This window comes from Paraphaeosphaeria sporulosa, assembly GCF_001642045.1.
Source record: "Paraphaeosphaeria sporulosa strain AP3s5-JAC2a unplaced genomic scaffold CC84scaffold_15, whole genome shotgun sequence".
In the NCBI taxonomy this organism is placed as follows: Eukaryota; Fungi; Ascomycota; class Dothideomycetes; order Pleosporales; family Didymosphaeriaceae; genus Paraphaeosphaeria; species Paraphaeosphaeria sporulosa.
Window position 1 is genome coordinate 28 of NW_017253374.1, and position 24,663 is coordinate 24,690.

The 24,663-nt window shown below is 52.4% G+C and overlaps 7 protein-coding genes across 7 annotated transcripts; 2 read left to right on the top strand and 5 right to left on the bottom strand.

Annotated features, from left to right (window-relative positions):
* Positions 1-1,260: 1,260 nt before the first annotated feature.
* Positions 1,261-8,393, bottom strand: CC84DRAFT_1210103 (putative polyketide synthase; the record flags this gene model as incomplete). Its single annotated transcript, XM_018182266.1, has 2 exons — positions 1,261-8,204; positions 8,258-8,393. 2 exons carry the CDS (start codon positions 8,391-8,393, stop codon positions 1,381-1,383), a joined length of 6,960 nt encoding a protein of 2,319 aa, XP_018029520.1. The 3' UTR covers positions 1,261-1,380.
* An 805-nt stretch (positions 8,394-9,198) lies between these two features.
* On the bottom strand, positions 9,199-10,560 carry CC84DRAFT_1169315 (uncharacterized protein). The gene is made up of 2 exons (XM_018179637.1): positions 10,171-10,560; positions 9,199-10,111 (listed from the first exon to the last, which is right to left on the bottom strand). The coding sequence occupies exons 1-2, from the start codon at positions 10,506-10,508 to the stop codon at positions 9,385-9,387; spliced, it is 1,065 nt and encodes a 354-aa protein (XP_018029521.1). The 5' UTR covers positions 10,509-10,560; the 3' UTR covers positions 9,199-9,384.
* A 291-nt stretch (positions 10,561-10,851) lies between these two features.
* On the top strand, positions 10,852-12,900 carry CC84DRAFT_1156966 (putative monooxygenase; the record flags this gene model as incomplete). The annotated part of the gene is made up of 4 exons (XM_018176993.1): positions 10,852-10,885; positions 10,940-11,804; positions 11,853-12,480; positions 12,532-12,900. 4 exons carry the CDS (start codon positions 10,852-10,854, stop codon positions 12,817-12,819), a joined length of 1,815 nt encoding a protein of 604 aa, XP_018029522.1. The 3' UTR covers positions 12,820-12,900.
* Positions 12,901-13,817: 917 nt separating this feature from the next.
* CC84DRAFT_1210106 (uncharacterized protein) lies at positions 13,818-14,950 on the top strand (the record flags this gene model as incomplete). The annotated part of the gene is made up of 7 exons (XM_018182267.1): positions 13,818-13,970; positions 14,027-14,060; positions 14,134-14,168; positions 14,229-14,365; positions 14,417-14,432; positions 14,482-14,584; positions 14,652-14,950. The coding sequence occupies 7 exons, from the start codon at positions 13,818-13,820 to the stop codon at positions 14,816-14,818; spliced, it is 645 nt and encodes a 214-aa protein (XP_018029523.1). The 3' UTR covers positions 14,819-14,950.
* Positions 14,951-15,381: 431 nt separating this feature from the next.
* On the bottom strand, positions 15,382-17,134 carry CC84DRAFT_1222864 (uncharacterized protein; the record flags this gene model as incomplete). Its single annotated transcript, XM_018183433.1, has 4 exons — positions 15,382-15,606; positions 15,659-16,165; positions 16,267-16,759; positions 16,809-17,134. The coding sequence occupies 4 exons, from the start codon at positions 17,132-17,134 to the stop codon at positions 15,382-15,384; spliced, it is 1,551 nt and encodes a 516-aa protein (XP_018029524.1).
* A 2,060-nt stretch (positions 17,135-19,194) lies between these two features.
* CC84DRAFT_1199931 (FAD-binding domain-containing protein) lies at positions 19,195-20,935 on the bottom strand (the record flags this gene model as incomplete). The annotated part of the gene is made up of 5 exons (XM_018181642.1): positions 19,195-19,503; positions 19,575-19,692; positions 19,745-19,956; positions 20,018-20,861; positions 20,920-20,935. 5 exons carry the CDS (start codon positions 20,933-20,935, stop codon positions 19,359-19,361), a joined length of 1,335 nt encoding a protein of 444 aa, XP_018029525.1. The 3' UTR covers positions 19,195-19,358.
* Positions 20,936-22,603: 1,668 nt separating this feature from the next.
* On the bottom strand, positions 22,604-24,572 carry CC84DRAFT_1130853 (FAD/NAD(P)-binding domain-containing protein). Its single transcript, XM_018175873.1, has 4 exons — positions 24,249-24,572; positions 23,807-24,194; positions 23,390-23,757; positions 22,604-23,339 (listed from the first exon to the last, which is right to left on the bottom strand). The coding sequence occupies exons 1-4, from the start codon at positions 24,444-24,446 to the stop codon at positions 22,824-22,826; spliced, it is 1,470 nt and encodes a 489-aa protein (XP_018029526.1). The 5' UTR covers positions 24,447-24,572; the 3' UTR covers positions 22,604-22,823.
* Between the last annotated feature and the right edge of the window lie 91 nt (positions 24,573-24,663).

The following is a 24,663-nucleotide window of genomic DNA, read 5'->3' on the forward strand; positions in this document are numbered from 1 at the left end:
TTATTGTGTTGTTGAGATATACCACTATAGAGGCATGAAAGTCTAGTGGGGTGCGCAGCTCGCTTGCCTGCGCAGCTCGCTTGCCGGGTACGTTAATTAAATCATATATATATAACCCTAATAATATATATATCTATATCCTAATTGCGTCACGTACATGGAATAGAAATATATAAATAGGTTTAAGGATCTACCTAAGTCCCTAAGGTCGTTGCTCTTCGCTATACAGAGGACTTCCGGAAATAGATTAATACAATCATGGGGAGAAGGTTACCCAAGGTGCCAGTCATGATCTGGTGACATCTGAGTGCATCATATGGGAGTGCTCATTCGCAGGTGCGAGGTACAGGGATGAGTTTTATGGGGCTGCTCAGACCAATTGAGTCATGAACTCTGCTCCGACTACCATGTGCTATCCAAGGTTAGGTTATACATAAATCTATTTTGTGGCGACTTCTGCCGTTGTTCTGGAAGTTTAAATGCGTTTGCCTGTTCGCCAATGACTCACGCCATATCTTTTCCAGACCCACTGACAAACACCTGTCAACGAACCTTGATATACATTTATCTTGCTGGAATGCTTGCGCAATCAATCTAAGTTTCCAAATCCCCACACGATATCAAATTCTTTACGTCTCCCTCTCCAGACAACATGCCGGACATCTACCGCTTCGACGCTATCGCCCGCCGCGTTTACAATAGAATCATGGCCTCCAGCCCCCTGTACGATGGCAATGTACGGGCTCTTTTAAGCGAGTCTTTTGTGTCACGGCGTTAGAAAGCTGCTCTCATACCAAATTGTATGAATTTAGACAACATTGTCCTCCTCTTCAAATTGAAGGGGCACTATTTGGTGGAGTTCAATCGAATCAGTGTTCCCATTGCACGAACCTTTGACAACCAAGAACAAGTTATCGGTCGCACGATCTCTGTGGTCTTACACCAGGAACAAGAAGGTGTAGATGACGAAGTTTCTGTGAAGGGAGATTGTAAAGAGTGGAAGCGCCGCGCGGTACTGTATTTTCGGAAGGATATGGATAAGCTTGTCGCGGCGAGCTTGCCGTTTTGAAGCCGAACGCCAAGTTGTAAAGACGTTCGGACGGGGCTAAGTTTGTCGTATTGATTTGGGGAAAGCAAGGCTAAGTTAATTTTATATCATCGGCTGCGGTGTTACACAGCATAAGCCGATCCATCACATAAGAGCAATTAAATTTTGGTCGTGAAGGGAACGTAAGGAGCATGTACCAGTCTATCATTCAGTCTAAACACTCAGGAAAGGTATAATACAGTGACAGGGAAACTCGTTTTATACGCCGCCCTTCTACTCACCTAGACGAGAACACGTAGTACGAGATCAGGTCAGGTCTAGAGTAGAGCCACCTAGGGAGCGGCGGCGGCCTGGGCACCACCACCGATACCGTGCACGCCGCAGATCGTCTGTGCAAACGCCGGCACTGTCAAGGAAGGCGCCAACAGCTGCTGGATAGACATGTCGTAGCCGTAATTCTTGAAAATCCAGGTGCGCAGCTCCGCACCAATCATACTATCAAGACCATAGCTAGCGACAGAGCGGTTGTCCTCGAAGTCATCGAGGTCGACGAGCAAGAAGCGCGAGATCTTCGTGTTGAAGTGCTCCTTGATGAGGTCTTGTGCGGCGGTTGGGGACTCGGCCTGCTTGATGGAGTCGATAATGGAGTCGCCCGCGGAGCCGCCGCTTCCGGAGGAGCCCGCAGTCATGGTGTTTGCGAGCACATCGAAGCGCGTGTCAGCGGCCCAGAAGCTCTCCGTCTCCTCGTTGCGCGCTTTGCTCAGGCGCAGCGGGTCGAGACCGCCGGCGACATGGTCGGCATCGGTGTTGAGGGCGGCTTCGAAGAGACCGAGGAGTTCCTCCTCTTCGATTCCGTACATACCCTTGCGCTTGAGCGAGTCTTCGATGCCGAAGTTCTCGGCGACGACACCAATACCGAGAATCATAGGAAGAACGATGGACGTCGCGTTGAGGCCGAGCGAGCGGCGGTGAGCGGCTAGGCTGTCAAGGTAGGCGTTTGCCGCGGCGTAGTTGGACTGCGCAGGAGTACCCAAGATGCCAGAGACGGAGGAAGTCATGAGGAAGAAGTCGAGGGGTTGGTCCTTCAGGGTATCGTGGAGATTCTGAGCACCCTGGACCTTGGGGCGTGTCGACTGTTGCCAGTCAGAGAACGGCATCTGCGCAAACAGGCCGTCGCGAAGCACCATGGCGGCATGGATGACACCGCGGATGGGGTATTGAGGGTCGACACTGGCGACCGCGCGCTCGACGTCCTCCCTGGAAGAAGCATCGCCTCGCACAATCAAGACGTCATTGCCAGCTTCTTCGAGGCTTTGCACAAGCAGGGAAGCGGCTTTAGCATCCGCACCAGAACGCGAAAGGAAGACGAAGCGACGAGCGCCGTGCTTCGTCATCCAGGTGGTGAGGCTGCGACCAAGACCTCCGAGACAGCCAACAAGAAGGTAGCTAGCTTCTGAAGAGAAAGAAACGGTAGGCCGAACTGGGAGCAAAGCAAATTCAGTCTCGCCTGCCTTGTACTCAATCACCGTGCGGCCGGAAGTGAAGGTGTCTTTGAGCGAGGATACTGCCTTCTGGATGTCGGCAATGGGGAAAGTTGAGAGAGGACCAACAGCCGTGATTGAGCCTTGTTGGTAGAGAGTGACCAAAGATTGCAGAGTCTTCGCGAGAGCAGCAGGCTTATGCTTGTAGAGGTCGAAGATGTCGAAGGAGAGGAAGTTGGCACCGCGACGGAAGGGAACGTTGTCAGTCATCTCGCGCTTGAGAACCTCCTTGCGGCCGGAGTCGACATAGCGACCGAAGGGAGCGATGAACCTCCAGGCCTCGCGTGCAAGGGCAGAGTTGGTTGAGCCAGAGCTGAAGACAACATCTGGGCCTGAAAGCCCCGTAAGGTGCTCGAACTGAGCGAGCTTAGAACCATTTGGCGTAAGGATAACATGCTCGGTGGGAACGTTCAGCACGTTGACAACAAGTTTGGCTTCTGCGTCGCTCTCAACAGCCACGTAGGGGACACCGCCGAGTGATTGCGTAATCTGGATGGCAGCAGCTCCTGCCGTGCCAGATCCCTGGAGGATGAGAACAGACTCGCCAGGCTGAACATTCGCTAGAGTTAGACCGTGGACGGCTGTGGCAAAAGGCGTGAGGAGGGAGACAGCGTTGTTCAAGTCATCCTTGGAGACCTTCTGTACAAGGCTAGCAGAGACAGTCTGGTGGCTGGCGAAGTTGTCAAGGTGGAAACCAGCAACATGGTCTCCCACCGTAAGGTTGTTGACCTCAGAACCGACTTTGGTGACAACGCCACCAATCTCCTGACTGAAGGTGGTCGGGTAGTCGGTTCCATTAATGACACGAGTACCATCTTGCGTTAAGCCACTCACGAGAACGCGAACCTCAACCTCGCGTGCCGACGGACCCTCTGAGCGGAGGTCGTTCTCAAAGATGACCTTGCCACTGCTGACCTTAGCCTTAAAGCGAAGATCATCCGTTAAGGGCGTTGGCACAGCGTCGTTGTTGCCAAAGTACAGGTCGTTGAGAGTTGTGATGTCGACTAGACGGCTAATGTAGACCTCGTTATCCGAAATGCTGTATTCACTTTCTAGACGACCCTGCGGCTTGGTGGTCTGCTCGCTGACGATGTCAGAAACGACTTGTGCCACGCGGTCAATTGAAGAGTTTTCAGCATCAAAGTCGAGCGTCGCGAACCTAAGCATGGCCTGTTCCGACCTGACAGAGCGAGCCAAACCTGCAATCATGGCGTTCTGAGGGCTCTTGCCATTAATAACGCCTCCAGAGCTGACCCAGGTGATGGAGGCGGCGTTGTCGATGACGGCTTGAATCGCGGAGAATTGGTCTTCGGTCACTGTTGGTAGGATCGGGCCCTCGAGATCGACTAGGACTACAACGTTCTCCTTCGTTGGTGCGTTCTGCAGTGCGTCCTGGAGCGCCACGCTTGTCACTGAAAAGCCCTTGGTTTTGAAGTTGTCGCTGATGTCCTCAAGAGCCTTGGTAGCGGCTTCTTTGTAGTAGATCTTGACGTGCTTGGCTTCTCCGGTTGTCTCCTCAATCGCCTTAGTTGAGATGTCCGCGCCGGACTCAGCATCCCAAAACACTTTACCGCCTGGAATAAGGGCAGTCTGAATGCTTGCAGAGGCAGCCTCATCCTGAAGCAAGGTAGCGGGAGCGATAATGACATCGTACGAGCTCTCAGCTAGTTCGGAAATGTCTGAGGTAAGAACCTGGGCGTTGGTGAAAGGGGAGACATCGACAGAACTGTCTTTCTCAAGGATACTGTAATAGGAGTGCTTCGCCTGCTCGAGGACGCTCGTGGCGTACCTGGAGCCAACCTCAAGAATCTTTGCGTCGGGAGTCTTGAAAAGGGCAAGCTGTGCAAGTGCGCCAGCGTTGAGTTTCTCGACACCCTCACCGGTCTGCAGCTGGCCAATGTCCTGCTTCCACACCAACTGTTGGTAGGGTTGTGAGTCGACGTCAGCGGTAACCTTCTGAGGCACTGCAGACTCATACGCGGTGCAGCGCATGTCAGTGATGCGCATGAGTAAGGTCCCGTCCTTGGCTACAAGCTCAGTCCCGCTCTCAAAGTTTCGCAGGCCCCTCTTGTGGGTCCACGAGAAAGCAGTTGCAGCTGTGTCATCGAGCTGCTGCTGCGTCGGCCGGTAGACGGCCACTTCATCGACCTGAATCGGCACAGCTCCGCACGCCATATCGTTGATGCGGCCAGCGTAGATAGAGACGATAATTAGTTGCAGGCAGGAGTCAAGAATGCCGGGGTGGATAACATATCGCGACTCTCCGATCATGTCACCGCATTCCTGTCGGATGGCTGTGTCTGCGGAGGCATGGTAGTTGGACCCGTCGGAGCGAATGTTATCCATGTCTTGGAATCCGGGTCCGTAGTCGAATCCAACATCCCTTAGAGCTTGGTTCCAAGCCTTTCCACTTGCTCGATTCGCAAGGAAGGGAACAGCTTTGGCAGACGGCCTCTCGCCATGCGTGATACCCGAGATTGATCCACCCATGTGATCTTTGCGCTCACCGTTCTGGGCGATGGATGAAGCGGTGAAGTCAAACCATTCTGTCGTGCTATCTGTCTCGTTCTTGACCGACGGAGCCATTGTGAACAAGACTTCAATACCATCGTCATCATCAGGAGTCACCAATGCCTGCTTAATCGAAACGTCGCGCAGGGTGAAGCCCTTGATATCCTTGGGAGCATCGCTGATTTCGTTGAGCTGAGTCAGTGCCTCGATCGCCATGGAGAAATAACCTGCAGCGGGGAAGATGGCTTCACCGCCCAGAGTATGGCCCTTCAACCAAGGCACATCGCGGATACGCAGAACGTTCCTCCAAATGGGCTTGCCAGATCCAGGTATACGAGAGCCAAGGATGTCGTGTCTGGCATGGGTAGGCTGGCGGTGCTCCGCAGCAGCGCGAGGCTCGGCCCAGAGCTCCTTCTTATACGTCCACTGGTAAGTCGGTAGGTCAACCAGGAACTGACCCTTCAAGAGACCTGATTCTTCCTCGATCGCAGCCACTCGTTCAAGATTGAGAGGCTTGTAGTCGCGCAAGTACAGCTCACCAGCAAGCTTGAGCAGCTGTGCGGCCGAGTCGGTGTTGCGCAATAGAGTAGGCGCATAGTCGTGCTTGTACCCAAATTCGCCCTTTATCTGCTTGATAGGACCAGCCATGGCAGAGTGAGGGCCAACCTCGATGAACATATCAACATCGGCGAACTCATCGCTGGTAGCAATCGTCTGGAACGCCTGGTTGAACAACACAGGGTTGGCAAGGTTCTGGCTCCAGTAAGCTCCGTCCACGACAGCATCTTCAGGAAGCAATGAGTTGGTGACTGAAGAGACCATACGACCCGGCCTCTGGACCTTCACATCTTTCGGGATATGAGCTTCTGCCTTGTACAGGTACTCCTCGTAAATAGCAGCAACAGGAGCCATGTGGTGGGAGTGGTAGGCTTTGCCGTTGGTCTTGACAATTCGGGCGAATATAGAGCCTAGCTTGGTCTTTACCTCCTCAAGAGCTGCAGCATCACCAGAGAGGGTGACACTGGAGGGCGAGTTGTGGCAAGCGATTGAAACGCGACCGGTGAAGTCCTGGATGTATTCCTGAACAGCCTCCGCGCCCAGGCCGACGGCCATCATGGCTCCGTCTGTCTTGACGGAGGAGACGGCCTTGCCTCGGAAGTAGGCAGCAGTCATAGCCTCTGATGCAGTCAAAAGGCCAGCAGCATAGGCAGCGCCAATTTCACCAGAGGAGTGTCCAATAGTGACCTTGGGGGTGATGCCCCACTCGCCTAAAAGTTGTACCAAGGCAATCTGGATCGCCGTGCACAAAGGCTGAGCATACTCAGCGTCGTTGACTGGGGACTGATCAGCGGGCAATTGCAGGACCTCCTCGATTGTCCATGAAGGTCCATTAGGAAGGCTGGCGAGGGTCGAGTCCAAGTGCTTGATAGTCCTGAGAAAACTAGGGTAGTAGTGGATCAGTTCGGCACCCATGCGCGGCCACTGCGCACCCTGGCCTGTGAATACGAAACCGACCGTGGGGGATTTCTTCTTGTCAGCAAACGAGAAGGCGCTGGCATCTTCGGTAAGGGTGGCTTCGAGATTCGCGTGGCTTACCACAGCGAAGCCTCGGCTGGGCAGATGAGATCTGCGGTTCGCCAATGTGTAGGACAAGTCGAGAAGTCGGTAGTTGGAAGCCTCTTTGGAGAGAGCGGCAATGTTCTGCTTTAGCGTTGCCTTCTCGTGGGCCGACAGCACAACCAAGTGCGGGCGCTTCTGTTCGACTGGATCCCGCGGTGGTAGCTTCTTTCCGGTCACGTGGGTCAAATACTTTGGCGCAGAGACGAACGACTCGGCGGATTCAACAATCATGTGAGCGTTTGTGCCACCATATCCGAAACTGTTGACACTGACACGTTTGACGGGCAGATGCGCAGGAAAGGGAGTTGGCTTAGTCGTAACATCCACCTTCCACTCATCCCACTTGATCTTTGGGTTCTTGTTGACAACGCCGCGAGTAGGCGGGATCACTCCATTCTCAACAACTAGCACTGCCTTGATAAGGGCAGACAGACCCGACGCAGCTTCACTGTGACCGATGTTTGTCTTGACAGCACCGATAAGAAGAGGAGCCTCGGTGGCTGATCGGCGGTCGTTCATGGCTCGAGAGACAGCATGGACTTCGAGAGGGTCACCGATGGATGTTCCCGTACCGTGGCACTCGAAGAATCCGGTAAGCCTAGGATCAAGATTACCACCTCGGACGTAGGCAGCCCGAATGACGTCCTCCTGTCCATCGTGTCCAGGGTGAGTTATGCCCAAACCAGCGACCTTGCCATTGGAGTTGACGGCACTGGAGCGGATGACACCACGGATAGCATCGCCGTCTCTGATGGCGTCACTGAGTCGCTTCATGTAGACAGCACCGACGGCATCAGCACGACCATAACCGTTCGCCTCCGCGTTGAAGGTAAGGCAGGTGGAGTCTGGGGACAGAACAGTGAGCTTGGCCGTGTTCATGTGCTGGTCGACGGTAAGAACTAAGTTTGTGCCACCTACTACAGCGCCCTCGCACTCGTTGTTACGAAGAGCATTACAGGCGTGGTGCAGGGCATAGACAGAACTGGAGCAAGCAGTGTTGACCACAATGGAAGGACCATTCAGGTTGAAAGCATGGCTGATCCTGTTGCTAATCAGACCTGGGTCCACACCGGTGGCGGCATAGGAATGTCTAAAGTCGGGCTCTTTGAAGGTCATTTGCTGATAATCACTCGTAAAGCTGCCAACGTAGCAAGCAGTTCTCGATCCGTCCAGCTTTTCGAGTGACAGTCCAGCAGATTCAAAAGTCTCCCAGACCACCTCCAATAGCTTGCGCTGTTGGGGGTCCATCCACATAGCCTCAATGGGGGTGATGCCAAACGCAGTTGGGTCAAACTCCTTAAGGCTGCTGTTGATGAAGTAGCCACCCGGAACGTTAAAACTTCCCGGACGGTCATTGTTCGGATGCAAGTGGGCGTCGATGTTGAAACGCGACGACGGTACTTTGGCGTTCCTTCCAGTCTTCTGGTTGATCATCATGTCCCAGAACTGCTTAGGAGAGCTGACATCGCCCGGTAGGCGACATCCTGAAACAATCAGTAAGTATTGTGCTATCTTGTCCAGTCATGGTGGAGCTTACCCATGCCAACAACTGCGATGGGCTCCAACTGCTCCGAGAGTGGTGCCTCGGCATAGTCTGGAAATGAGACAGCCGGGTAGGCTGCATCATCGATGACTGTCTCGTGAGACTTTGATTTGAAGACAAGGCCCGGCATTTTTGATGTGTTCGCAGGTTGAGTGCGTATTAGTGGAGCCAAAGACTGAAGACTGGTACAAGGTGCTGCTGGTACGGGCTCCTGATCTCTCAATCACACAGCAGGCCATGGGATTATAGGTGCTGGTTCGATTCTCAGCGCATGGAACGGCCTCCACGCTCCGAAGCACCGAGATGCACCCACGGGTGTTGAGGCTCAACTTGCTTGCACCAACGGACTTTGGTCGGCACTGGTGATCCTCCCGCCCGCATATCCCGGGACGGGGTTGCAGCGGAGAGATTCGCTGCCCGTTTATACACCGGTAATGCCCAGCTCATTCACACTCTAATTTTTCAGCGATGGGCCTGCCATAACCACTATTTTATGAGGGAGGCAGCCATAGTTCCCCCCAGTTTGCGTTGCACATGGTGGGCATCGCGGTAGGAGATGATGCGAAGCGAGTCAGCGAGAGTTGTTGTTGGTTCGGCACCGTCGGTTGTTACATCTTTCAACAGGTACAGCGACGAGGCATTTGTATGTGATGCACTCAGGACTACGGTTTGTTACTGTGAACAGTAAAGCTGTGGATTGCGGAGCGTATGGAAGAGGGTGAAGATGGAATTCCTGATGGACGCGAAATTCGTGCAACAGCGCCAAGACGACACGCCGAAGGTGCAAGCCATACCGTAAGCGAAAGTACTAGGTATGATATTCTGATCATCAAAGGGCATCACGGATGTCGCCATATCGCCACAATCGATTTCCCAAACTAAAGACCGAGTTCCATGATCTTCTCAAGGTTCGTGCAAATTGATCGTCAAGGACTGTCTATATGATCTCCTCCTGCCACTCAACGCTAGTCCAACAATAGCCAAGCGCAGGCTTCTACTAGCCCAGCGTCACAACTCCCCAACTTCCATCGTCCCCCCAAGTATCCCAGCAACATGCCCATATTCATCCCACTCTTCGCATGTAGCTATAGTCGTATTTAGCTGCGAAGGTTCTCTATCATCTACCTCTTCAACGACCTCTTTTTCTCCGCAATTGCAAGCGGTGTGACGTACGCATCCCGCGCCCACAGTGCGAACATCAGCGTCGCGCCCGGCCCAAGCACGACAGTTGACAGTACCGATGCGATCATGAGGGTCGGCTTGGATCCAAAAGACTCTCCGTATGTGCTCATCTGTGACCATATCCAGGTGAGAATTGCCAACGCCGAGATAATGAAGTCGTATTGGGTGAAGAGATGGGCACCAGCTGTGAGACGATCGGCAGGGAATCGACCGAGGCTGGCAGGACGAGGCACGAAGACATCTCCCAAGAGGCCTAATGATATCGCCCTCACCATGACGTAGAGATGTCCAATGCTAGCACCTACAGCAGCCACGATATATACCCGGATTGCGTTGGTGCGGCAGCTGGCATTCGTCTCCAGCTTGTACTGAAATTGGTTGATGAAACGCGCTAAAGCCATCTGCGTAACGCTGAAGATGACAGGCGTGAATTGATACAAGAGGATGATGACCTGCTGCTGATGCGTACTCCAGGACTTCAACGGCGGCAGACCCATGAGCACCCCTGGGACGAAAGAGACAGCCGACGAGAAGAACAAGGCGTAGCTATCTCCGATAGAAAGACCACTGTCGCGCGAATACGGCGTACCGACCCTGAAGGCACAATACACTGGAAGAACTACAGCCATACCGATGGCATTCCAGCCGACACCCCAGCTCGCGGGGCTGTGCCGTAGAAGTCAGTCTAACATTCAAAATGCGTCTGGATTATTCTATTTCCTTACCTACGCACAAAGGGGTCGAATTCTTGCAGACTAAAACCGTCCACCATGAGCCAGATGGTAGCGCATTGGATCACGGCGAGGAGGTCCACCATCAACAGATGCGACTGCAGGACCGAACCGTTGGTAATGCCATCGAAGAAAGCGACGAGTGTTGCAAGTGCGCCATCGATAAGAGGAACACCGGTAATGCTGGTGAGCAGTATGCGACCACTCGGAAGCTCACTGCTTGCCTTGGCTGTGTCGATTGCGTCCAGCGTGCCATTCACTAACATGCTCCCCCAAAGTGCAACCACGCCCATGACGGCGTACGACACGAACAGATTCCTCCAGGATACCATGATGGTAGCTGTCTCTAGTTTTTCGTGCTGTGTCTTGTACAGAATTGAACCTTGAGAGTTAACAAGAAAGAGACAGTCGATAATTGCGGTGGCTTGACAACAACCAGTGTTTTCAGTGGTCTGACGGTAAACTACTTGTTGTATCTGTCGAGACTCGTATGATGGCCGCGGCCTCTGCGCCGAGTGGTAGTCTCGGGGCCCGGGACGGAGACCGCCGGTCCGAGCTGCTGCACGTGTCTCCGAGCTTATTCACTCCGATGTCAACAGCAAAATGCATAGATTTTCCTCCCCAAATCAGCCCCTTGTTGTTCCGCTTGCCTCGATGCGCATCAACACCGCTACCATGGAGCACTTTGATGTGGTCATCGTGGGCGCAGGTGAGTAGCTCAGCATCAATCCACCTACGAGCAGAACGCTAATGACTGAATCAGGCTGGTATGGCCTAATTGCTGCACAGACGTATCTGCGTCTTGCACCAAATACAAAATTGGTCATACTGGACAATGCAGCGTCTATCGGCGGTGTATGGAGCAAGGAGAAGATCTACCCTGATCTTTTCGCCCAAGTTGGCCATGGTCTCTTCGAGTTCTCGTCTTACCCCATGAAGAAAGAAGGACTGTCACCAGATCGATACATTTCCGGCCGCACTATTAACAATTATCTCCTCTCGTTCGCCAAGGACCACGACCTTGAGCGACGCACCCGACTCAACACTCAGGTATCAAAGGTTGAGCGGATCTACAATGACAAATGGCTTCTTTCGCTCAGTGACAAGAACCCTGTCATTGCCGATAAAATAATATACGCTTCAGGCGTCTCATCCGATCCGTACGTTCCCGACCTACCGAAGGCCTCCTTCAACAAGCCTATCATACATTCATCTCAACTGGGCTCATCCCTCGAAGACCTCAGGGGTCCTAAGACGAATCGTGCACTTGTTGTTGGTGCTGCAAAATCTTCTTATGATGCTGTCTTCCTATTACTGAAAGCTGGAAAGCAAGTGGACTGGGTCATCCGAGAAGATGGGAAAGGATCGGGTCCCCTCGCCATTATGCCGCCCAGACTCATGTGGGTCTTGAACACAGTTGATGTTATGGCTACACGTGCACTAGCTTCCTTTAGTCCCGCCATTTTGAATACTGAGGGCATTTGGTATAAGACACTACATCGAAATCCGTTGGGACGCGCCTTTACTAAAGTGTTTTGGCGAATTACTGCAGCGTTCGCGGAGGGACATGCTGGGTATCTGAAGAACTCAAACGCATTGAAACTTCGACCGCATCCCCCGGGATACGGGTACGTCTTTTGCAAAGCTACACTTTTCTGTCGCTAACACCTTTGCAGCATTTTCTGGTGCAACTCAGGCCTCGGTCTTGCGTCTGTACCACACTTTTGGAAAACATTTCATGAAGGCCAATGTACTGTACATCGAACAGATCCCGTCTCATTCCACTCTGGCGATGTAGTTGAACTACGCAACGGCACCAAAATCCACACAGACCACGTTCTTCTCTGCACAGGCTGGACAGCAAACCTCTCTGCATTCGACGAGAAGCTGCGTGGACAACTCGGTCTCCCGTCTCCCGCAGACATGACAGAAAAATGGAAGAATCTCGATCGCGAAGGCGCAGAGACCGTCAACGAACTCCTACCCATGCTAACAAACCCGCCCAAGACAGCAGAGTCTCCCAGCCATAAGCGCCCGTGGAGACTGTACCGCCGGCTTATCTCGCCTGAGCAGGCTGCCGCCAACGACCGCTCCATCTTCTTTCCAGGCCAGATTCACTCGGTGTACACGCCACTTGTCGCCGAAGTCCAAGCGCTCTGGGGTATCGCCTGGATGCTAGGCATGATCGACACGCCGCCTCGCGAGGATATGGACCGGGAGATCGCGGTCTGGAATGCATGGACAGCGAAACGCTATGGCTCTATGGGCAAGCGTCATGCGTACTCTATCTACGATTACCTAGCAGTAAGTGTTATGACCCCGCAACCACGTCAACCCTCACTGATTACTCAACAGTACATTGACACACTGTGCCGCGAACTCGGCATCAAGACTAACCGCAAATCCAACCCCGTAGCAGAGATGTTCGCCCCGTACAAGCCCTCCGATTACAACGGGCTCATCGATGAATTTCTGGCTGCGCAGGCTAAGCAAGGAAAGACAAAAAGGGTCACTGGTACCCTGGGTAGCAAGAAGAGTGGTGCTGCACAGACGGGCAGCTCTACCTTATTGAGTGCATGGACGTTGTTTATTGGTGTTTTGCTGGCCACTTTGTACTCCGCTATCAGTGCCTTTATCCGCTGAGGGAGCGACGAGCGCGAGAAAGAGCTGTTTCTCGCATGCTCTGGCTGTCCAACAACCCGAAACGATGGGGCGAACAGTAGCAAGATAGATTGCTTGGTTGGTATGTAAGAGGGGAGAGGTGGAGGATAAACTAGTTGGCCCACGCAAAGGTCTCTTTGGGCGTTTAGAAGACCCATCTTATTAAGTTACTCATGAATATTGATGCAGAGAATTGGCCATGTTCTCGTTTCGAGTGCGATTTTGCTTGTTGTGCACAGGTCCGTGATGGTACGTATCGGGACTCCGTGAGCGTTGGTTCAAGATCATCACGACTATCAGCATTTGATCATTCAAGCGATGCCATAGCAGAGTCGCTGTGCTGTGTAGCGAATACGAATAAGAGCAGAGTAAGGAATGTGAAATACGAAGCAGGATTACAGGTAGCCGATGCATGGATGCATAAGTGGTCTCATTGCTTGTTTGATAACGACCACGATCTAAATGTCTAATTGCGCCTGTACCAGAATTGCTTATCCCTGCAGTGGCCAGACGTAATAGCGAGTCAAATCCAATGTAATTTGTGCCTTTGAGGATGGCTTTAGGCACTGAAACTGAGAGGACCTGACCTGACCAGTCAGTCCAAAAGTGCCAGACAAGATTCGGTAATAAACCAGGATGAGCTCACGGGTTTAAACACCACACGTGACCTGTGGATCTCAGGTAAGGGCATGCGTGTGTTTGTATACTACATTGATCCATGCCGCCTTAGTCCTCGCGTACCAGTGAACAGTAGCTGACTGGTAGCACTGCGGCGATCTCGGCCCGGCCCTACTCCCCGCGGCGGAGAGCGGAGCGGGTACGGACCATCATGTCCGCCAAACTTCGAAAATCTTACGAATGCGGGATGACTTTGTGGGCTTCAATGTCATATACCATGTATTAATACCAGTCCTTTTGAGAGTGAAGTACTTGAATGAGCGCTTTCAAAAAATAGCTCACGTACCATAACCCGCCTCCATATGTTTAGTCGTCTCTACTTTTCTCAGCTCGCATTCTCTTTCCTAGACATCATGGGAGCTGCGACCGGCACTTCCCAGGCTGTGATAGGGGCTGAGTCAGCCAAGAACCAGCTCACCGGGTTCCCAACTCTGAAGCCTGCCTTCAATCTGAAGGTATTGCCCAATTTGAATTTAGTGGCGTCTTTAGTATTTCGTACTAACAGTTCCAGATCGACGTTCAGGCCAATGCTCCTGGTGCCGTCGGTGCGTCAGCGCCAACACAACATGTGGACCCTTGCAATGCGCATACGTATGCTAACATCTTGGCGTAACGCAGGCCCCACTTCTGCAGGATCCGAGTTGATCCACTGGGTACGTTTACGACCCACCTATTCGAGTTCGCTTATATCGGCTGAGGCTTAACGCTTGCAGATCTGCCCATCCGGCAAACTGACGACCGTTGAGGGGTTCGAGCCCAAAATCGAAGCAGATGTTATCTTCGGCGCTGACTGGCTGTACTTTGACAACGATAAGAAGTTCGCCAGGCCGAACGTCAAGGCTGTCGCCAAGTAAGTAATGTCAAAATGGAGATTGTTGGAGCGAATGCTAACCACCGACAGGACGCCTGAAGGCCAGGTCAGTCCTCACGCTACGTCTGCAGCGTAACTTAACTAATAGATGCAAGACTCTCACCATCGAGTACGATGGGATTGCGACACTTGCACAGGAGTTCGTCGACATCTTTGCCGGCAAGCCTGATGCAAAGACCATTCCGTTTGGTCTCTCAGGTGCGTTTCTTGCAGTCATAATGCAAAATACATCTTTTGCGCAACTCTGTCGCTGATGCAACTGCAGTGACCGAGCACCGCTTCCAGGCTGGCGCTCCGGAACTCAAGTTCCTGGAGAACTACAAGTGGATTGGCAACGGCAGGATCGTTGTTGGCGAGGATGCCGAGGGTGGTAGGACTGTAACTGTGGAGTCGCGGATATCGCAGGTAGTGCCGAGTACTGTGATGGACTAAAATAGAACACAACAGAAAGTTTGCCAGGATAGCATTCAACATGTGGATTTTCTCGGAGGTGAAATAATGACCGAGGGGTCCGTTGGCACATGGGGGATTCGTCGCGCATCGGCTTAGAGTACATAATCTTGCATTGAATCTACATGGAGCCACATTTCAGTTGTAAATCTGATGAGACCATGTATCGCTGGCGGAAGAAGCGGAAGAGCTATTTGCCGCTGGTGCCGCCGCAATAGCCGGGTTGGACATGGGTGATGCTTTACGATCTTGTAAACGAGGCCTCGTTGCCAGAACGAAGTGACCGACTGGAGCCTAGTATCAGATACCCCATGGACGACCTATCGTGGTAGCAAAAGATATCTAAGCATGCTATATCACGGTCAAACTTGCTAAAAAGGCTTCAGGTAGGATATTGTGTGATTTTGTGAGAGACTTCAAATCTGGTGTATGTCCGTTGCGCGCACACTGATTCATCGCAGAGATCTGCCTTTGTTAGAGTGACAGCATGATTTCTTTCGATAGTTTTCATGCATTTTTTGTTTTAACTTTAATTTCGTCCGTCGTTATGTGTACATAGCTAATTGCGCTCCTACTTCTTTGAGAAGCGTTCCAAAGGGTGCGCAGTCTCCATATAGCTCCAGAATAACGGATTCTAGCACGTGAAGCCCATTGATGGTTTCCTGTGCTATAGCAGGATCTCGTGAGAGTGTAAGGGTCCGTGTGAGAACCTTTGCGACTCCAGAAAGCGCCAACATAGCGAATGCGCTCATTTGTCGGAAAATCACCGTCTGATAAGGATAAGTGACTGTCGTATGAGGGCTATTGTTCAAGAAAACTTACTGATTTGCTGTCCAGCAACTTGGCTGCGCGCAATGTGGATACCACGGCCATTGCCGCCCGATACACGCAACTATGGCTCTCCGAGAACAATGCCATTGGTACTATTCTCTCGCCGTCCCATTCAGATCGCTCAATAGCCAGCTCATGCAGTCTAATAGTGATTGCATGAACGTTGATGACCAGAAACAGCATCCGCACGTCTGGGGTGGACTTCATTTCTGGGTCCGGGGTTACTAGCTCGTTCGAAACGCTTGATATGATCTGAGACAAGCGGAAATGTTCGTTCCAGAAGGGATATGAGCTATTTATAGCATTATTGCGTGGCGAGTTTGGGTTTTGTGCCGCCTGACGATGTATCGACTCCAAGCTTGCAAGCGCCGCGGATATGGCAAGGCCACGGAAGGGCGTCAGGTCCTCAAAACACGTCAGCTCTATGGTGACATCACGCACTCGCAGTCGTGAGTCCTGCATGTCTTCGGAAGATCCGATTGGTAGAAATGTAGTTGTCTGTACATGATGGAAATCAGTAAGGGAGCGTGGAAAAAGTGGCTTGGGGCACTTGCCTCCATGGGATCAAACGTGTTGGCACATCCAGTGCGCGAACTGACATAGGAATCAATAATGTATGCACACCAAAAGGTGTTTCGCCGCTCTTCTAGTTCTGTCAGGTCACTCGTAGAGGCAAGATCGCAAGTAGCTAAAATCGACTTAGGTGTGTCGTCGAGTTCGGTGTCGCGATCCATGTGATCCAATCCAAGAGCTTTTGCTAATCTCATGCAGCGGCCAACGCTCATCCACGTCCTTGTAAAAGTCTTCTTTTTCAACTCGTAGTATACTATGAGAACAAGACTCTGCACTGCGGCTATCGTCATGAACGGCTCGTCATTGTCGCCCCTTTCCGCTTGCTCCAGATTACTGCGTGCGAGGTTGTAGCAGAGCTCGGCTGCTTCAATGCCATCTTCATGAGCTGTGGCTCCAGCCATGGCCACAGCATATTTCAGGGCGTTGAGCTCGGGTTTACTCGTGTTGTTTACAATTACAAACCTGCTTTGGTTGATCATCGGTAGCATTTGATGAACGGTGTCAAAATACGAGTTATGACTGCTTACGTTTAGGTCTAATATCAATGACTTTCGGAAAACCAACTTACAATTGAGTTATAGCGAAATCGCTAACCTCAGGGTCAGGAAGAGTAGGCGTTGGGGTCGGACCCATGTAGCCAAAGAGGTCGTCCATGTTGAGATCGACGCCATCCGTAGGAGTTAAAGGTGACATAAAGTCTGAGCCACACATCCAATTCTGCCATGATGCTTCACTCAAATCCAGGGGTGTGATAGTTCCTGAACCACATTCATCGGTTTGAGGTGCGTCGCAAGAGAAAACAGTGGCATTGTTCATCGAAGAGTCTGTACTCCAGTCCGCCGGGCTTTCTGGTAAATCGCCAGGTAGGTCTCTATAACGCAGGGCAAGCGACATAGTGTTGTTAGTGTCGGGAATAGCCGGTGGCGTTTGGGGCTGCATGTGTCCCAGAGCTAGTTGGCTTTCCGCTCGCGCTAACGGGGCTGTCAGCTAAGCCCTATATTCCGAGGTTGGTATCACTCGGCGAAACGGCCGTACCTAATCTTGACTGCATCTGCGCTAGCAACTCATGAACTCTCACATCCATCTCGCCTGAGCTAGTGGGCCTTTTCTGAATGAGGGTTAAGGTGTAGGTACACCGACTCCCCAAGCGCACACATCGTTCGCAACTTGGTCGGCGACGATCACAGCGCACTTTGCGCTCTCGACAAACATCGCAAGCAATGCGGCGGGTTCTGCGAAGTATGTGTCCGGATGACACGTACTCGTTGTCCATGGAATTCGAGCACGTTGCGTAAAAGAGAGTACTCAAACTCGTGATTCCATATAATGGAAGGGTTTGGGGGCAAAGATCTATGTTAAATGTGAAAGTAAGCTTAGCGGAAGAACACAGCCGTTGAATCATTACATATATCACTGATGGTAAGTCTTGAAGACTGAGAGCAGCATACACCAGGTCGGCTTGAATGTTGGTCCCCATATGTTCATGTGCACTCAACAATGCAACAAAAGGCACGCAGTCGGTAAGCGAAAGCATCCTTTGTACGTTAAGTATGTTGGTCAGCTGTTGTGTACCTGCTCTGTTGATAGGTCAGAAGAGAGGACCCACAAAGGTAGTGCGATATACGGGGGGCCAGCCACATCACTCTGCCCACTTCTTTACCAGTTAGCGCGTACCGCACATGTTGTACAACCAGGACGTCCGCAAAGCGAAGAAATATAGGTCCTGCAGGGCAACTGATGCACGACTGGCAGTGCCGTACCGAAAACGCCACCCCGTGTGTACGAACATGCCAACAGTGAACGCCATCGCGCATGTAGGATCGTTGGAACTTTGTTCTTGCGCATGCAGGGTTTTTAGAACCTTGGTTTTGCGAGTAACGCGTGTATATCTCGATTGAAGCTCTCAGTTACAGTCATTGTTTTTGTCTCAAACAAAATTTTGCATCTCATCGTCGTGATGCATGCAATATAGAACGGGGAAGGTATCGGAATACGAAAGTCGCTGACAGAGAAGGCTGAATTGTATGCACCACCAGGGGACTCCGACAGCGGAACGCGGCAAGCACGCATTTCTACTCTCTGATCCGCCGTTGTGGGTCGCGGGCATCTATGCGGCAATCCTATGATGCCTCGGATCCACAAAGCAACCATCAGTCCACGGTGCCGATTAAGCTAGCCGGAGCCGATTACAGCAAATCCACAGCGACCGGCAAATCCTCCAGAAGTTAATCCTGTTATCAATCACCCGTCAGCGTATCAGATTCCACGAATCATCATGCACGGTACCCGCTGAACCATACTGTCGGGTCAATTGCATGCATCTTGTAGTCTGCGACACTCGGATATCCGATTATCGCAGACGATATGGACGAATGGATGCGGGGACTATATATCCCTACTTGGAGTGTAAGCAGCGGGCATAGCCTCGGATCTTTATGATCGAATTGGAAGTGAGCATTGCAGATGACGCCAGCTAAAGTCATCAGGCTGTGCGAATCGAGCACACACGAAATCTCATTTAAGGCAAAATGAACATTCGAGCATGAGCTTGGACTGATGTTCAAATCTTCACGACCAGTTCAATTTGCATGGCAGTGGTCAGTTAGAGCTTGAAACAACCCTGATCAGTTTATATGCCACTCAAGGCTCACATCGATTTACTTGCATTGAGCTACAACGGCAGATGAAGATCGGCCCGTGGATGACTCGCAGCAGGTCTGGTAGATCTGACAATTGACTTTACCCGTTGGTAAGGAACCAAGATCGAGACACTCCTCCGGACGCATGCGCTCCACTTCTACTTCTGTCATGCGTTGATCAGAACCTTCTCTGTACCCTTGTTATAGTAAACATGACTCCAGGTCGGTGACCGGTTGCAGCGAAAGTCACCTATGCACAGCTTCCGAGAATCATCGCCCTAGAGGTTCCAAACAAAGTACACGCGAGTGTATTTACTACCAAATCTATAATGTACGCAAGCAACTACATCTATTCTCGTCTCCGAGAATATATCAATGCATTGAAATCCCCCACTTTGCCCAAAAAAGATCGACGTCAGAAGAGCACCTATACTACGCCCGAAGTTGAGCGTCAAAGCTTCGACAAGACTTGAAAGCGCTTAAGCCAGCTTGAACCCACCGGGAACGAGCGTCTTGAAAACGCCACTGGGGTCGTACTTGGTGCGAACCTTCTTCATGTTCGCAACGGATGCAGTGCCGTACGAGGCAATGACGTCCTGGCCAATGCCAGCGTAGTTCCAGAACCTGGTTGAGAGTTAGCATCCGGACAAGGCAATGTAACATGACAGGCTGTATAAGATAGGAAGTGAACATACAGCCACGGGTGGAGTAAGTTCGCCGACTTAGAGTGCGACTGCAGCGTAGTGAACAAGCTACGGAACGAAGACACGACGCTGTCATCGCGGGTATCCATGGTGATGCCCAAGTAGATCACTTTGTTACTGTCAGCGATGTTTGAAGTCAGAATATTGCGTCGGCAACGTACCAGACAGGACATCCTTGTTGCTGTCGAGACCAAGCGAGTTGCCGCCGTAGGCGAGGCCAGCAGTGGCCATGCGGGGGGTGACGGGCATGTTGCAGTGGAGGATGTTGAAGCCGGGGACGTCCTTCATGGCGCGCGCCCAGGCGAGGAATTGGTACCAAATGTAGGCAAACTCGGCGCGGTTCGCCTTGATGGTGAAGACGCGCTGCTCTTGGCTGTAGGGAATGGCGCAATTAGTGTTCAGTGCTTTGATCGTTTGGCAGGTAGATCACTTACAACTGCCCGTTGGAGAATCCGGCGGCATACTCCTGAGCCAGCTCATGCGGGTACACAGAGCGGACGGTGTTCGAGATGGCGGTCATGTTGTTCCAGCCCGACATGATTGCAGGGAGCTGGGTGGCACCGGGTACAACGTAGACAACGGGAGTCTCGGAGATGGCAACATCGGTGGCTTGTACCCATGCCATTGCAGGCAGAGCATGTGACTTGACCTCCTGGACAGCCTGCACGGTGGCGTAGTCGTAAGTAAGGTCGAGCCACTTCTCGGTCTGGTCCTCGGCAGCGATGACCATACCGCCGGCAATCTTACCGCCCGGGAAGACCCGGAGGTTGTAGCGGGTGACAATGGCGAAGTTATTACCTCCGCCTTTCATCGCTTTGAACAGATCAGGCGCATTTGTTTGGGACACAGTCACGATGCTCCCGTTGGCCAGTACAGTCTCGAACGAGTACACAGAGTCGGTGGCGAAGCCCTTCTCGTTGCCCAGGAAGCTGAAGCCTGCACCAAGAACAAGGCCAGTACCGACAGGATAGAAGCGACCGACAGCGGGAATGACGTTAAGGGGGTCGAGGTAGGTGTAGACATCTCCCCAGTGAAGCCCCGGCTGCACAGCGGCATACTTGGTCCCGTCAGAAGCAGTCTGAAGGGAGATGTTCTTCATGTTGTCGAAGCTGATGAGAATGCCATTGTCGACGTCAGCGGCTCCAGGTACGGCAGAGTGACCTCCTCCTTTGGCGGCGAACTTGCAGCTATTGGCTACTGCGGTCTTGACAAGGAAGGAAACCTGGTCCGCGGTGGTGGGTGCGAAGACACAAGTCGGAGCGAGGACAGCCGAGCTAGCTAGAGTGATAAAAGTTGGGTTAGATCAATGATAACAATCAGTGTGTCAGTGCTTAACATACACCAGAAGACATTCAGGCTGGAGTAGGAGGTTGTCCCGAGCTGTGAAGTCTGCGCGCCGTACTTCTTGGCGAGAGCATCGCACTATACTTGCGTTAGATTCGGTCGCACATTGCAAAGTTGGGAAGCTAGCATACGCAGACTTGAGCAGTGGCAGCACGAGAGATCGGTGCGGGCTCGGGGTAGGCGAGCGTGGTACCGACCGCTACAAGGGCCAGACCCGCTGTTTTCTGGAAGCCAAGCATGTTGAAATGAAATGCAGGTACAGTTGAGGCACAGAAGATGCAGGTACAGATGAAGTGCGAGTGACTGTCCAACCAGTGGAACTCTGTAGTACTTAAATATACATTCAGAACGGAAATGTCGGATCCATAGACGGAGGAGGCGTATTGTTGTCTCCATAGCCTCCTCACAAAGGAGCATCTGGTGGCCCCAGCTGGAGAGGTTGCGGTTCCTTCGTAGTGTCTCGCGGTGATGGTCGTGCCACTGGATCGCAGACATGGAGTGAGATGGCGCACTTAGCGTGCGAGCCCGGGGCGAGTTTCAATTGATGATTCCCGAGGAGTGGTTATTCCCAGCTGAATGAACTATATCGGATGGTGTTCGGAGCACCAATGAACACGCTTGAGCGCTATACGTCAGCGTGACCTTGATCAGATACAAGAGGTCGATTTCTGACAAGTTCATGCACCCTGTCGAGTCCATGAGTGAACAAGCTTCCCCAGCGTGTAAAGAAACGCGCGTGTATCGAGGCGTTGCCAGATAGGAGTCGTCATCCATGACCGTATTGCCTCGTTGAATCCTCTTCTACAGGGGGCGGAGGTCATAGTCCGCTTCACGTTGTTTGAAGAACCTTGTGCCTGTTGCTAGTACCGCCACTTCCTTCAGCCTTCAGTATACGTAAGGTTAGACACCGCTTAGTGGTATACGTTGTGATGTGCCAAGCTTGGCGGTTGTGAAGATGCTAGAGCTTCGGGATATGCGTAAATAGTCTAGTAGCATATTTATGGTAGCAATCGCAGTCAAGCCCTCTGTATTCTCCATTAACCTTTGTTCCGCTTTATGACCCCCGGTACCGTCATTCATGCAGCGAATACGAATTATGTGCTGGAAATTTAGAAAAGCCATGCACAAGTCGCGTGCGCGGAAGTCCAAGCTCTGCTGACCACGACGAAGTTGGTTGGTGTTGCAGGGGGCGGAGAAGAAACTCCGCGCCCTGTCCTGGAACGGAGGACCCTGCGTACGAAGGCGAGCTCCTAGTCCCGTTATCGTAGCTGAGCGCGGCGGATATCGCGCGCCTTCACAAAATATCGAAATCTGGGGTTCGTATTTGCGACGAAACCGCGCGTGAATCCGAGAACAGGTGTTCCAGCTGTGTGGTACCTTTCCTCTTTCCGGCTGATCCGCACGTGACCCAGGCAGCGTGATCAGCGCCGAGGGAGGTACGCTCCGGTTTCGGCCTCACCAACAACGCCATGTCTTATCGAATCAGGTCATCTCCCAGGGCACACTGCCTCATCTCATGTGCAAGGAAGCTTGTAGGAGGAACGCCGTTTGATGGCAAATCACTGTTGCGGTGACATGTCCTGCTGATGTGGTGTTAAAGTTTTCCTACCAACACGATGGCGTATAAGTTTAATCGGTCTTACATAAACATCCCGATTTGGCATCGCATTGCATGTGTTAGTCTAGTGCTGCTAAAATGACATCTTGTTCTGCAATGTAACCGAGCAAGCCAAACATTCTAGCGTGGAGTAGTGCGGTGCTTTTTTTCACAACAGAATCTGATTCTGTCACACCAGCGAAGCAATCTAGGATACCCCGCCCCATACAATTCCAGTCCTCTTCTATGTATACAGGCCCACTCTCTATAGCCATGTGTCTGCGCGGCCCCTGAAGTGGCTAACCGGAGAGCGAGTAGGCAGCACCCGCAACAAGAGCCGACGATACAGCGATCCATGGAAGCACAAGTCTTCGGATGACGGAGCCAAAGTCAGAGGGTGCCTTGTGGGTCTCGTAGAGCGGACCATCCTTGTCCTTCAGCTCATCGTTGAATGGGACATAACCCTCCTTGTGAGGCGGAACCGGAACGAAATCGAGGCGGTGACCGGCCCTTACAAGCTCGGAAAAGTGGTCGACAACCTGCCCATCGCCCACCCACGGGATAACCCAACTCTGGACGAACTTCATGAACCAGCCGTCCCATGCCTGGAGGCGGGTGAGCTGGTACGCAAGGTTGAGCACCTTCTTCATACGCGGCTTGCGAAGACCTTGGTACTCTTCGAAGGCTTCTGAGAGGGTCTCTTGGCTCATCTTCTCGCCGGCGGGGAGAGCCTTGAGTTCCCGGTTCAGCACGTTGACAAATGCAGCTGTGCTTTCGAGGGCGGAGTTTCCTCCAAAGGCAAGGTTAATAGTCAGCTGTCGCTGCATTAGCATCATGATCGGAGTGAGCAAGTCAAACCGCATACCTTGTGAACAGAGTCACCCAACAGGACTGTGCGGCCATGATGCCAGTGATCGAATACCACCTCCTCCAGAGGGATGAGCTGACCTCGGATCTTTTTCTTCCAGATCTCACCAAAGAGCAGACTCTCCGTCACAGGGAGCGCAGCTAGCTTAGCTGCCTCGCGCTCGGCATCTTCTGCAGTAAACTTCAGGCGGTTGGGCCATCTCACTACCTCGGGGAGCTTAATAAACACAAAGAAGAAGGTGCGTCCAGGCTGTGTGATGATGAGGAATGAGAAACCTTGGTTGTGGACTGTCTGGCAGTCGCCAAGACCGATGCCGGCCATTTCGGGCGCAAAGCCAATCAAGCAGCAGTATGTAGTCGCGAGCGCTGGGGTCATCAGTGTGAATCCCGATGCAAGCATGGGGCGTAAACCTACACGTCTTCTCCGCCGCAGGGATCAGGCCTGGCGAGAACCTGTTCGCCATGTCCCACATGTGATCACGTACGAAGCTGTTAACGCCATCGCAGGCCACGACAATGTCTCCCTCGTATTTTTCACCGTCGGTAGTATGGACGGTAACGCCGTTGGCGTCCTCGTCAATCTTGTTGACGCGCTGGTTGACCTTGATGAGAGACTGGTCGGGAATATTGTCCCAAAGACCTTTGACAACGTGCTCCCTCTCCAGCACCACGAAGTCGTAACCGTTCCTTTCGATGATCATATCAGCCATGCGGCTGACGCTCACGGCCCTGCCATCGGGCAGACGGTTGTACGAGTGGTTCATTGGTGAGCAGTGCTCGCTTATTTGCTTCCACGCGCCCATCTAGAACACGGTTCAGCGGGGGCGCATAAGCGAACGGGAACCAACAAGACATACCTGGTCTAGCACACGAATCCCGTTCGGCCATAAGCCAATACTGGCTCCGACGTGCGAGCAGACCTCGCCATATGCCTCCAGGACCACATGATCAATCTTGGCCAGTTGCAGTGCGTGAGACATTGCCAGTCCGGCAATGCCACCACCCACCACAATCACCTTGAAGGGCTTTGCTGGCGAGGTTGAAACTTCGGCCATGATGTTGAAGATAATGGCACCCTTTGGTAGCCTCGTGTATTGCCAGAGTTGCTATTCCTGTGTCTACTCTTTAACCTAACAGTTACCCTTGCTTTCTGACGGAAAATCATCGATTCATTTGCTTCCGTAGGACTGGAACATGACGCTCTGCCACGCGCTGTTGAGCTTCCGCCCCCAGGAGCGGCCCAAGCGGCCCGAGTTTCGGACTTGTTGCGCC